The sequence below is a fragment of the Mizuhopecten yessoensis genome, unplaced genomic scaffold, assembly GCF_002113885.1.
Source record: "Mizuhopecten yessoensis strain PY_sf001 unplaced genomic scaffold, ASM211388v2 scaffold7725, whole genome shotgun sequence".
NCBI lineage: Eukaryota > Metazoa > Mollusca > Bivalvia > Pectinida > Pectinidae > Mizuhopecten > Mizuhopecten yessoensis.
The window spans coordinates 607627-621643 of record NW_018407191.1 but is presented as its reverse complement, the minus strand read 5'-3'; the positions used below and the strand labels follow the sequence as shown (position 1 = coordinate 621643).

Sequence of the window (14017 nt, the reverse complement as noted above, 5' to 3'; positions counted from 1 at the left end):
TATTATTGTATTACAGAAGTCTGACCTCGGTATATTATTGTATTACAGAAGTCTGACCTCGGTATATTATTGTATTACAGAAGTCTGACCTCGGTATATTATTGTATTACAGAAGTCTGACCTCGGTATATTATTGTATTACAGAAGTCTGACCTCGGTATATTATTGTATTACAGAAGTCTGACCTCGGTATATTATTGTATTACAGAAGTCTGACCTCGGTATATTATTGTATTACAGAAGTCTGACCTCGGTATATTATTGTATTACAGAAGTCTGACCTCGGTATATTATTGTATTACAGAAGTCTGACCTCGGTATATTATTGTATTACAGAAGTCTGACCTCGGTATATTATTGTATTACAGAAGTCTGACCTCGGTATATTATTGTATTACAGAAGTCTGACCTCGGTATATTATTGTATTACAGAAGTCTGACCTCGGTATATTATTGTATTACAGAAGTCTGACCTCGGTATATTATTGTATTACAGAAGTCTGACCTCGGTATATTATTGTATTACAGAAGTCTGACCTCGGTATATTATTGTATTACAGAAGTCTGACCTCGGTATATTATTGTATTACAGAAGTCTGACCTCGGTATATTATTGTATTACAGAAGTCTGACCTCGGTATATTATTGTATTATAGAAGTCTGACCTCGGTATATTATTGTATTACAGAAGTCTGACCTCGGTATATTATTGTATTACAGAAGTCTGACCTCGGTATATTATTGTATTACAGAAGTCTGACCTCGGTATATTATTGTATTACAGAAGTCTGACCTCGGTATATTATTGTATTACAGAAGTCTGACCTCGGTATATTATTGTATTACAGAAGTCTGACCTCGGTATATTATTGTATTACAGAAGTCTGACCTCGGTATATTATTGTATTACAGAAGTCTGACCTCGGTATATTATTGTATTACAGAAGTCTGACCTCGGTATATTATTGTATTACAGAAGTCTGACCTCGGTATATTATTGTATTACAGAAGTCTGACCTCGGTATATTATTGTATTACAGAAGTCTGACCTCGGTATATTATTGTATTACAGAAGTCTGACCTCGGTATATTATTGTATTACAGAAGTCTGACCTCGGTATATTATTGTATTACAGAAGTCTGACCTCGGTATATTATTGTATTACAGAAGTCTGACCTCGGTATATTATTGTATTACAGAAGTCTGACCTCGGTATATTATTGTATTACAGAAGTCTGACCTCGGTATATTATTGTATTACAGAAGTCTGACCTCGGTATATTATTGTATTACAGAAGTCTGACCTCGGTATATTATTGTATTACAGAAGTCTGACCTCGGTATATTATTGTATTACAGAAGTCTGACCTCGGTATATTATTGTATTACAGAAGTCTGACCTCGGTATATTATTGTATTACAGAAGTCTGACCTCGGTATATTATTGTATTACAGAAGTCTGACCTCGGTATATTATTGTATTACAGAAGTCTGACCTCGGTATATTATTGTATTACAGAAGTCTGACCTCGGTATATTATTGTATTACAGAAGTCTGACCTCGGTATATTATTGTATTACAGAAGTCTGACCTCGGTATATTATTGTATTACAGAAGTCTGACCTCGGTATATTATTGTATTACAGAAGTCTGACCTCGGTATATTATTGTATTACAGAAGTCTGACCTCGGTATATTATTGTATTACAGAAGTCTGACCTCGGTATATTATTGTATTACAGAAGTCTGACCTCGGTATATTATTGTATTACAGAAGTCTGACCTCGGTATATTATTGTATTACAGAAGTCTGACCTCGGTATATTATTGTATTACAGAAGTCTGACCTCGGTATATTATTTTATTATAGAAGTCTGACCTCGGTATATTATTGGATTATTAAAGTCTTACCTCGTTATGTTATTGTATTACAGAAGTCTTACCTCGGTATATTATTGTATTACTGAAATCTTATCGCTGTATATTATAATATTACAGAAGTCTGACCTCGATATATTATTGTATTACAGAAGTCTGACCTCGGTATATTATTGTATTATAGAAGTCTGACCTCGGTATATAATAGGATTACTGAAGTCTTACCTCGGTATATTATTGTATTATAGAAGTCTTACCTCGGTATATTATTGTATTATAGAAGTCTGACCTCGGTATATTATTGTATTACAGAAGTCTGACCTCGGTATATTATTGTATTACTGAAGTCTGACGTCGGTACATTATTGTATTATAGAAGTCTTACCTCGGTATATAATTGTATTACAGAAGTCTGACCTCGGTATATTTTTGTATTACTAAAGTCTTACTTCGGTATATAATTGTATTACTTAAGTCTGACCTCGGTATAGTATTGTACCAGAGAACTCTTACCTCGTTTTGTTTTTGTATTACAGAAGTCTGACCTCGGTATATTGTTGAACAAGAGAAGTCTTAGCTCGGTATGTTATTGTATCACAGAGGTTTTACCCCGGTATATCATAATATTACTGAAGTATTACCTTGTTTTATTTATGTATTACAGAAGACTTTCCTCGGTACATTGTTGCATTACAAAAGTTTTGATTTTGTATAGTAGTTTGCTTCCCTTGGAATGGTAGGTTGGTATAGTAATATATTACAGGAAGAGGTATACTAAAATAGCATTATATATAAACAGATTGGTACCCCAGAATATATTTAAGATGAAATCCTACCTTAATTTAATACAGGATGAAAAATGTTTCAATAGCTATCAATGTTCTTTGTACCACTGCACAATTTAATACCCTCCGCTTTTTTTAATGGGTATTCAGTGTATCTCGTTTTGTTTCGGTTCTTCTTTTCAAAATATTTTCCCGGTAACACAGGGTTCTGATGTTGTAATGGTATGTTAGAAGTCTACCTTGACGTTAATGCATTTTGTTGAAAAAATCTAAACAAAATTATAAAAGTCGTCATGCTTATCGTATTTTGTCTGTTAAGTTATCTTGTCTTGCACTTTCGTCAGTTACCTATAATTTGTCGTCCTATAGTAAAATATTGTACAATTACAGGTGTCCTACCTTGGCACATTCTTGTATAATTCCAGGATCCAGTTTCTCTGGTCCAAGTCCTCTGCAGTTGGTGAACGACCTTAGCTGTACCTGGCCGATCTCGCTTTCTCTATTGTTCTTTGAGTTACATGATACCGACATCTTTTACTCCACACTTCATGATGATGAAGGCATTCTCATTAATCATGAAGGACAGCTCAATATCCAAAACTTCCGATCCGAAAGATCAACTCAGTTGGACGAGGACTTAGTTGCTGGATTGACCAACAGCACTGTTACCTAGTTCTTGACTCATGTTTTGGACTGATGCTCTGTTGCCGTGTTGCGATTGAACTGCTATGTTTCCCTTGTCCTTGGGTCACGTTGTGAACTGCTTATCTGTTGATCTGTTGTGATTAACTCAAGGCTCCTTGCATGTTCAGCTGAAGTGCAATGTCTGTCTCCACTGTATGTATTCCTTTACTGGCATTGTTCCGCTGATACCTCCAGGCTAAGCATGCTGGCTCCCTGTTAAAAATAAACGGTACCTGTACAGGGATATCATGTAGCATAATGCTGTTCGCCTTACCACCGGGGTAATCAATACACACACTGCTTTTGTAGTATAAAACAGCTTACGTGGATTTGTTTCTAACTTAAGGTAGAGAATCCCATATTTTTTCAACTGTATACTGGTAGTGAAAAGCTGTTTTTGTTTTGTTATTATATTTCCTTTAAAATTAGCAAAACAAGTATTTATTGCTGGACGTTTTATCCTTTTTAAATATATATTTGTTCTTGGTTACATTGCAGAGAGGTACCAACACAATACATATAAAATTAAGAGCTCTTGGGATCGACTCCTGATGTCAGAGATGTCAGTGAAAGAGTAAAATATGTTTTCTGTTGTAAATGAGTTTTTACTACAGAAAAGGAACATTCCATTCCAAGTCAGAAACTGTTTGGAGAAAAAACCACAGAGCGTAGTTACTTTATACTTCAGTAACATCGTTTGGAATATTGTGTTTTAAGCATTCGAGATCGTATTGAAGAAACCCTTTTATCATCAAAAAGTGCATCGGTGCGATACATATTGGATGTAGCATTATCTCATCACTGACAATAAACTCGGAACTTAACCAATATATCTAATGGGATCGCTAGCACAGTGGCTCTGATTAGCTGACAGATAGACAATGAAGCACGAGAGATCTGGATAGTTGGGCCAGGAGTGTACGTCATTCGTTGCTTTCCTTTTCTAATAAACCTGAACCAGGTAGAAATAATACAAATACGACATTTACACAAAAAAAAACTATTGTTCTTTATAGTTTCATCGTCAGAAATGAATGCTCTTGGAAATCTTGTTTTTTTTAATATCTGCTGAATGACAGGTAACCTGACACGAAACTCGAAATGAGGATTGTCGAGATCTTACATTTTAACTATAGGTAATATTTATAACTATAAAAATGAAACAAATTGAAAAGCATTGGCGTTTTTCTTTCTCATATTTATATATATACCGAATAGCTCCTCTCCTTCAACATCTAAAGGGTTATATAGGTATTGACACAAGCCTATATTAGTTTCTCCTTATATAAACTGTCTCAGAATTAATGTCTGTTTCAAGAATATTCCCTAAGGCAAAATGTAATATTATTCTACAATCAACAGCGTTTTGTATGATGTTTAAATAAACAGGATGAAATACTAGAAACATACTTATTAGGAATTCTTTAATGTTGGCAGACGATACCATTGACGAGATTCACAATCAGTTACCAGTGATTTATAATAGCAAAGCAATTTTATACCCTTTTTCTTCTTCTAATAAAACACGGAAAACCAAATAACAAATGTATTGTTCTGAATACAATAACCCGAAGGTCTTTTCCTCGAATCATGTAAGACAAACAATGGCATCGGGTTACAAGAGCAATGATTTCCGAGGAGTGTTGTTTTGTAAACATCTATGACCGGTCGTGATGAAGTTTGATTAGAATATCGAATGAGGTTAGTCTGGTAGCTGAAGATGATGAGCGTATACAGTAGACAGTTCTTACAAAGGTAGACTCAGCTATTGTCTTATACCCAAAATTAACAATGTACGGGCTTTATCACCACCGCCTATATATAAGTATCATTGTCCGGTACACTTATTCCAAGTAGGAGTTAATCTTGGTCCCATATTTAAAAAAAAAATATAGTTCAGATGACAGTGATAAAGATGACAATGTGTCGTTACAAGAAGTTAGACATATGCTCACGAACAAAATCAAAATATGCCTTACCTCTCTCTCCCATTTAACATACCATTCCGAATAAAACCCTTTACACGGCAGAAAAGCATACCTGAAGTAAATCAGTCTCTACTCTTATTCCAATATATACGGACTTGTGTATCAAGACACGGAACAATTTTTAATGAATCAAATTATCCTGTTATGCTTTTCTATCATGCTATGTACACTTTGTATCTCCTATTGAAATGAGTTCTAACTCAGGAAATATTTCAGACTTTCTGTTTATATTAATTAGAAAGGGAAATTGAATTTTTCAACTTCCGCAATCAGTTGTAAGGATAGATGTATTTTCAACACTTTAAGTTAAAATATTCATTTACTTAAATTCATGGAAAGCTATATGAAAAATGAACAAGAGCCACAGTATTTAAACCATAAAGATAGATGAACAATGTTCAGTATTCAAACATTTTGGCAATGTATACAAGGAAAACCTCGTTATACCGCCACCTTTGATAGAGTAAATTGTTGAAGCAACAGATAAGCTTAGTGATATATGGTGGGAGGCGTTTAAAAGAATTTTTAATAAAAAAGGAAAGGAAAATCTTTAGATCTATGACTGTAATAGAAGGAGCAAATGAATCTACGGGCGTTATATCGAAATTTATATAATAATAGTAGAATTCGTTTATAATCTTGATCCAATCTGATATAAAAACTATAACTATATACACGATAACAGATACAAGAAGCATTTTGAAACGCGATCAATACAGTTCCGACCTCATTGCACGAGACACAAATTATCAGCTCTGTAGCATTGCCTTAGTCAATCATCTCTGTATAGGTTACATCGAGGAAGGGCAATACCTGAGGTTGTGCCCCCTAGTTGAAAGCTTAGTTATCTTCACGACAAGATAACGTACAAATAAGGATGGTCCTTAAAATGGAGATATCTAAACGTGTGTTAGTATGTTGGGGTGTTGTGCTGCATTTGTGTTAATATTTGATTTGTTCTGTTGGAGGTGTATTCTATTCAACTTACATAGCGAGTCAACTTGATATTACAAACCAACCGTATAGTAATACCCAAGCAAGCGTACTACCCCTATGTGAGAGAATCCGAAATGTATTGATTATCTATGTAAAAGTACATTTATAGTTACATTGTATTAAAATTAGAAAATCCATGGTGATGGCACATCCGCCCAAATGTTTTAAAACAGTAATCGATAATATATGTATACATATAATACAGAGTACCGACTAACATGAATCATATCGTAACACAAAACACCTTTTTATGAACATTTAAGGAGGTGTGTTACCTTACTTGCACATAATCTCCATTTCTAAAGAGTTCTAAACCAAGATTTTTTTTATATCGATCGTAAGAATTCTAATTTTCGACTGAGTTGTTGACACAATTGTCAAGCATAGATTAGTATTGTTACCGTTGATAACCCTAATATAATTATGATGATACCATTTAAAAATTTATGGATAACTATAACCTAAATTATAGGTAAATATTATAAACTGGGTAACAAAATTTCCCCTGCAAGTTTTAATAACTGGCCACATGGCTTCAGATCATGACTAGCCCTACAGCACAAATGCACATTGGTTTTAATTATTATATTCTCAAAACCACTGCCATGATTACCTAAAATTACATGTATGTGGGTTCAAACGATGCTTATTTAGACAAGATATTTTAAAATGCTTGTAATAATTCAAAACATTTTTTAAAACAACATATTTTTAAAGGTTTCCTTAACGACCCGTTAAGTTAACAAAGCTTTTTTTAAATTTGATCCATACTGCATTACCTAGGACAACGCCCACTGTAATGGTACTTGCATGTTGATAATATTTCCTTGTATCGAATGACACACAATTACACAAATATAAGTCAGCTTAACGAAACATTAAAAAAGAGACTAATTTCCTTCAAAATTGCTGCTAAATCAATAACATATATATTTGGCTCCGTATCCTGAGATGATCATTTGCTATGTATTGATAGATCAAGCTTAAACTTTTTATTGCCATAGAAAGAAATAGTGATGGAGACATATTTTACCTTTTCGTTAAGCTAACTAGACAAATGAATATCAATATTACAAGTCCACAAGGAAGCTAGCGCGGTAAATAACTATCACTGTTTTATTACAAGATCATTTATATACAGCTTTAAAGGCACCATTTGTTAATATGAAATATAGCTAAAAATAGAGATTGGTGTAAGAGGAACACTTCCTTAAGAATCTACATTTGCTGTCACCGTATTTTAAAATCCAATTATTTCGGTTTCGATATTCATGTATATGTATCCTCTCTGTGTAGAAAAAGAACGTCTGTGAATCGAGCACGGCTTCCTTTGTTTTTGAAGTTGCTGTCATCAGCGGAAGTTAACTAATAAAATAAATAAGTGATAAACCAAAGCCTGACTGTCAATGTTAATTGGTTGATTAATTTCAATGGTAAACATGTAAGTCATTGCAAGGTATAATTGTGTTAAAATAAATAAAATATATGTCATTACAAGGTATAATTGTGTTAAAATACATAATATATATGTCATTACGACGTACCATTATGTTTACATACATAATATATGTCATTACGACGTACCATTATGTTAACATACATAAGATATAAGTCATAACGACGCATCATTATGTTAACATACATAAGATATAAGTCATAACGACGTACCATTATGTTTACATACATAATATATATGTCATTACGACGTACCATTATGTTTACATACTTACGATATATGTCATTACGACGTACCATTATGTTTACATACATAAGATGTAAGTCATTACGACGCACCATTATGTTAACATAATAAGATATAAGTCATAACGACGTACCATTATGTTTACATACTTAAGATATAAGTCATAGCGACGTACCAAATCATTGAGGATTGTTAATATTCTCCAAGCCGATGTCCTGTTGAGAAAAGGTCAACTCACCTTCGATCTTTAAACATGTCCTAAATGTTCATACACTTGTGTTATCAACCACAGCAGGTTGTAGTTATGTAATATAAACAATTCATAACGATGTATAAGCACATACAGGAAGACACGGAACTCACGTCCACCACGTACTGGAGGAGAGTATACCCTTTTCCGGGACTAACACCTGGATCACCGTCGCCATCATCATAGCTGTGTCCATGTACCTCAAGCACTGCCACGGACAAGAGGTCGTAGTCACGCTGGTCCCCGAGATCGATAACGAGTGATTAACTTAACCTTACGGCTTTATAGCCAACCCTTTCACTCAGAATCATTGCGGTGTTTTTTATTATAGCAAAATGCCATTAATATCGGTTCCTCAGGTAATCTTGATGACAGCATCATGAGAACTATACAGATGACGATCAGAGCAGGTAAGACGTCTCCGATTAGATATTGCCGAAGTAATTGCATCTAAAGAAATCCAATCAAGTTCAGCAGTAATATCCAGTATTATCCTTAGGTTTACCTAATGAGTATTTTTTTATAAATCTTATATTTCAAGCGCCTTAGCGGTCACCTGAGTTATATTATAGGTACCAGTAGCTCCATTTCATTGTTGAGATGTACAAAATGTGAAAAACAACATGTAAACAAAGTGAAATACAATACTTGTCAAGTCACCAAAGGATAAGAACTTTAAAAACTATTCAAATCAAATAAAAAAGGGAGAGCAGATGACCTGGGGATAATGAAATTTACAATTTAGGTATTGGTAATTTAGGTAAGGACATTTCTATCCATGAACAGTAAAACATCTGAGTCTGATGAAGAAGATTATTTTTAACTTTGAACCATAACCCAATTTGGCTCCCACCCCTCATGCCCCTTGGGATGGTCAGGATCTTATTTTCTCATAACATCTAATTGCCAGCCTGCATCATAATCATTCCAACCAAGTTTGAATCGTTCCCTGCTGAAAATGGACACAATATACATAAAAGCATGTTTTCCCTAAATAAACTAAAGTCAACTTTACCCCATCCCCAAAGGAGAATGGATGACCCGGGGTAATAAAATTTAAAAATAGATAAAGCCCCTGACAGAATTTGTTCATCCATGCATATAATTTGATTGTACTACATCTGAGTCTGAAGAAGATTTTTGAAATATTGGTTAATTTTCCCTTTGGTGCCTTTGGGGTAGGAATCCCAATTTTACAATTTGATACCATCTTCCTACAAGGATGATCCTCACCAAGTAAGAATAAATTCCTACTAATGAACAAAATGCATTATTTCCCTTTATAAACTATAGTTAACTGTACCCCCTCCCCAATAGAGAACGGATGGCCCTGGGGTACTGAAATTTACAATTTAAACATAGCCCATGATGATCTTTTCATACATGCAACGAAATTGACTGTAGTACCTCTCAGTCTGGAGAAGATTTTTTTGAAATATTGGTTAACTTTCCCTTTAGGGCCTCGCCCTAGCCCCAGGGATTGGGGAAGGTATCTCAATTTTACAATTGTGTAGTCTCATCTACCAAGGACGATTCTGACCAAGTTTGAAAAAACTCCATCCACTTGTTTTTGAGAAGAAGTCGAAAATGTAAAAAGTTTACGCACGTCGCACGACGGACGACGGATGACTGACGGAAAGCAATCGGAATAGGTTACTTGAGCAAAGCTTAGGCGACCTAAAAAGAGATTCATTCCTTTCCTCATGTGCTATCAAGCTCACAAACATTTGGGTCAATGTGGTTAGTTCAATAGGCAATCCACCGTTTGGGTCATTTCGGCTATGTCAACATTGGCCAGGTTTAAGAGGATACCTGGCCTAAGGTTTACAGTATCATTGCAATCATCATCTCATCATTGTATCGACTAACAGGGATACTTATAATCTAGCTATTGATATTTGTTTGTTGCATTACGTAACTAGATGATGGAAAGGCGCCAGCTGAGGTATCTCGGGTAACCAGTGGATGACCCATACACGCTCTGGTTTTTGTTTACCTTCGTTGCGATGATAGCATGCTAACAAAATCAGAGCTCAATTTCACCTAAGCTGTCATTTTACAAGAATAAAAAAAGTAATAGATACTTCATTTTGTTACTTCGAATTACTGTAAACGTACAATTTTTTGTGGTAGTCTTCTTTTAGCGCTTTTCGTCATCAGTTATGAATGTACCAAATGAAGTTCATGTGTCTGGTTTTCTATGTAATTCGTATGTGCATCCATTCACCAATACGCTAATCTGTTACAATTCGATAATGCGTTAAAATTTGTGTGCGTTTCAATGAAATATGTACTTTTTAGTAATATTGCAGTTATTTGGATATTTTAATGATACATATATATCGATTTTAAAAACGTTTAGTTTGTCCAAGCATTTATGAATACAATTACCATATACCTGCTCATAAAATCACAATGGATTCCCACAAATGACCATGTCTCTATACATTGTGAATCGGTCTATATACCTATTTAAAACCGACTAATTATATGTATTATTATTACATAAATACATATTATACACCTAATATATATATATTATTTCTATAGTGTTTTATATTCAAATGCGCTGTCGCTATATATATAGTGCATAGACTACTCCGATATATATGTGTCATAATATGTACTTTCTACACGTGCACGAGATCAATTCTCACTAAATTTTATAAGATCGGTTTTATTTTGTTAACCTTCCTGTCAGCAGCTGAGGTACATGTCATTGAAGGAGATGAGTTATGGATGTTAATCAAGTATCTACAACTCATTTCATGCATTATTAAAGGGTTCGATGCTAGGTTGTTTAAACATCAGATGAAATGGGTGTGTTTTTTTTGTCACTGAATATGTATTTATATGGACATTATTCTATTCATTGGGGATGACCTTACCAGTAAAGAATTGAATCAAATAAATTAAGTCAAAAGGAAAAAAAATATTGTTGAATAACAAAAACAAAAACAAAAAAACAAAAAAATTAAGTAAATATTGAATTGAAAAAACTAAAATATTAAGAAAACAATAAATAATAAAATGTTGAATTAAATAAAACACCCAAAAAACAAATATAGTTAAAATGAAATAAAAAAAAAATATCTATAAAAATTAACAGAAATAAAAGAATATTTTTTTCAAGGTTTGAATTTCAAAAATACACTTTCGGACCGTAGAATGAAGACGTCTTAACCAGTCGTCCATTAAAGACGATATAGCGAACATTCACTGAAAAATACATAAATGGACCCACGAATAAAAAAATTCACTGTCAAATGCAACAGGCTCCTTTATATAGTTTTACTTTCGTTTCATACAACATAGAATAAACAAAAGAAAGTTTTATACTGGCTAGGTTCAGTCTACTGCTTAAATTTGAGTAGTGCTACTATTCGTGCAATGTAATATTCGCATAATCAGGTAGGTTCGTCGTACCAATTAGCGCAAATTTTAGAGCATTACCTAAATGTAATGGGTGGTCGGGTGGCGCAGTGCATAATTCATTCGCCTTTCACATACGTGGCTTGGTTCGATTCCCTAATAGGACGTAGAAAGGTATGGGGTCACCCGCCCGGACATATGAGCTTTATCCGGGTACTCCGGTTTCCTCCAACATTAAAACCGCTACGCGCTAAAATCCGGACCAACAAGAGTGATTTATGTGTGACTTAAGTTGTAAAAACCTGTTTCAATAGTTGTACAATAAATACAATTTATATATAATTTTAACCGAGAGAAGGATACTACTTGAGGACACAAAAGCGACCACAATAAATCTGCACCAATTGCAATAGTTGGGATCTTAATATTACTCTCTACTTCTAACTACCTTTTATTTCCTATGTTTATGTATAGGCCTCCCGCTCAGTTTGTAATTTTTATTAATAGTATTACTAAGATTTCTTTAACCGGCACGTTTTGTCTTTCATCCCGAGCTAGATCTGACAAGAATGCCCGAATCTGGGAAATTGCGCTGCATTTTTGAATTCGCGGTTGAATCTTTACCCTATTATTCGGTAAGTACTTGAAATGAAATTAAAATCAATAGTTGCTGTAATTCGACCGCAGTAATTGGTTGTATGGATGAGTACTGTACATTATTTTAATGTAATCAACAATGCTTTTATTTTGATTGCGTCAATATCTTTCTTTTTCTTTTTTTGATCTGCAGCAGCATCTGTTCTTGAATTGCAATTTTCACATTTCAATTGATGTTAATGATCGTATTCATTAGATAGCCTTTCAGACCTGAATTAAAAATGCACTGCCCAACTATTATTTCCAAGATAATTTGGCAACAATCCGAGTATAATTAATTAGATTTATAAAAAGATAAGCTATGCGTTTTACATGTACGTGTTTATTGCTAGTAGGGATTCATTAATCTATCACTATTGATCTTTTACAAGAGCGCTAGAATTGCTGTAGGTTTACGCTAATTAGTTAAAAAAAATGTGTTCAATAATGATTTTTGTAGCATACAGTCTAGAGGAGTCACTTTGTCATAAAGCCATGAGGGAGACAGTAGTGGGGAAAAGTTTTAATGAAATTGATGGACTACTGTTGGTTTAACAGAGATTAGCTCCAAGGGTAAACACATATGAAAAAATCAGTCCTAGATATTCATTATTAGGTATACAGTTGTTGTGATTATAATGTAGTATACAAATTCATAATGATTGATCCCGTTAATTACCTATCGGAATTGTTTTGTACAATAAGATTATTTTCACCTATAGAACATGTCCACATTTAGAAACAAGACGAATGCCAAGGTAATTATACATGTGGATATGTTCTTATAAAATGTCAGGATATAGTAACAAATGGATAGGAACAAAACTAACAAAAGAAATAAACAAAAACAAAAACAAACAAAAACAATAAACAAAAACAAACAAACAAACAAACAAAGAAAAAAACCCCCCAAAACAATGATATATCAAGGGAAGAGAGAAAAATGTAATTTATGTCTACAGCACAAACTTTTCAGAGTAACGGAGCAAGAAAGGTCAACAACCAGAGATATGCGACTGTCTTGGTTACATCTTAATCAAAATCCTTCCAATAGAGTATGTTTTTTGTGAGAAAACTAGCATTGTAAGAGGAAGAAGAAATGTGACTACTTAAACACCGTTGGTGACCAATTGAGCAAGAAATGGTCACCGACCAGAAAAATACAACTGGTATCATTGATATGGATTGGCATCATTGATATGGATTAGCAACATTTGATTATGTCCTTAGATATTTATGCTGTTTCGTGTTTAGTTATCCTTAACGTAACGTGAATGGTTGAGTTCAATTCTCGGATNGGTTGGTCTCTTAAGATAGGTGATTGTTTAATTAACAATAAATATATTCTCTCCACCAAATTCACTATATATATATATATATGTTTTAACTTTATAAACCCTTTCACCATTGAAGACCATTAAAGACTCATCCATATAAATGTTTGGTAGAGTCTATTAAAGATGCCTATGGGTGGAAGGGTGAATAAATGCCTTCAGTCAAATGTAATGTGCAGAAAGATCTGATCCAAAATACATTTTTTTTTAATTACTCCTGATCTTACCTGAAACCAGGATTTCATATCATGTAATCGACAGGCACAACTGCAATTTTGATGCAATATTACTGATTTTCTACATACCGATTATTTTTATTTCATATTTGGAAAACAAAACACTGAAACAGAGATATTGATTATTAGATAATCCCCCCCCCCCCCACACACA

At 33.8% G+C, this 14017-nt stretch overlaps 1 protein-coding gene across 2 annotated transcripts in view; it reads right to left on the bottom strand.

Moving 5' to 3' along the window:
- Positions 1–8463, bottom strand: part of LOC110454206 (regulator of G-protein signaling 9-binding protein-like) — a 28261-nt gene extending 19798 nt beyond the window's left edge. Inside the window, exons 1-2 of one of the 2 annotated variants that reach the window (XM_021503589.1) lie at positions 8274–8463; positions 3065–3562 (exon numbers count right to left, since the gene is read on the bottom strand). In XM_021503589.1, the coding sequence (XP_021359264.1) occupies positions 3065–3196 (132 nt within the window). In that variant the 5' untranslated portion in view covers positions 3197–3562; positions 8274–8463. Of the gene's footprint in view, positions 1–3064; positions 3563–5328; positions 5406–8273 lie in introns of those variants that run through there. The other variant, XM_021503588.1, reaches the window with a different exon arrangement.
- Positions 8464–14017: the final 5554 nt, after the last annotated feature.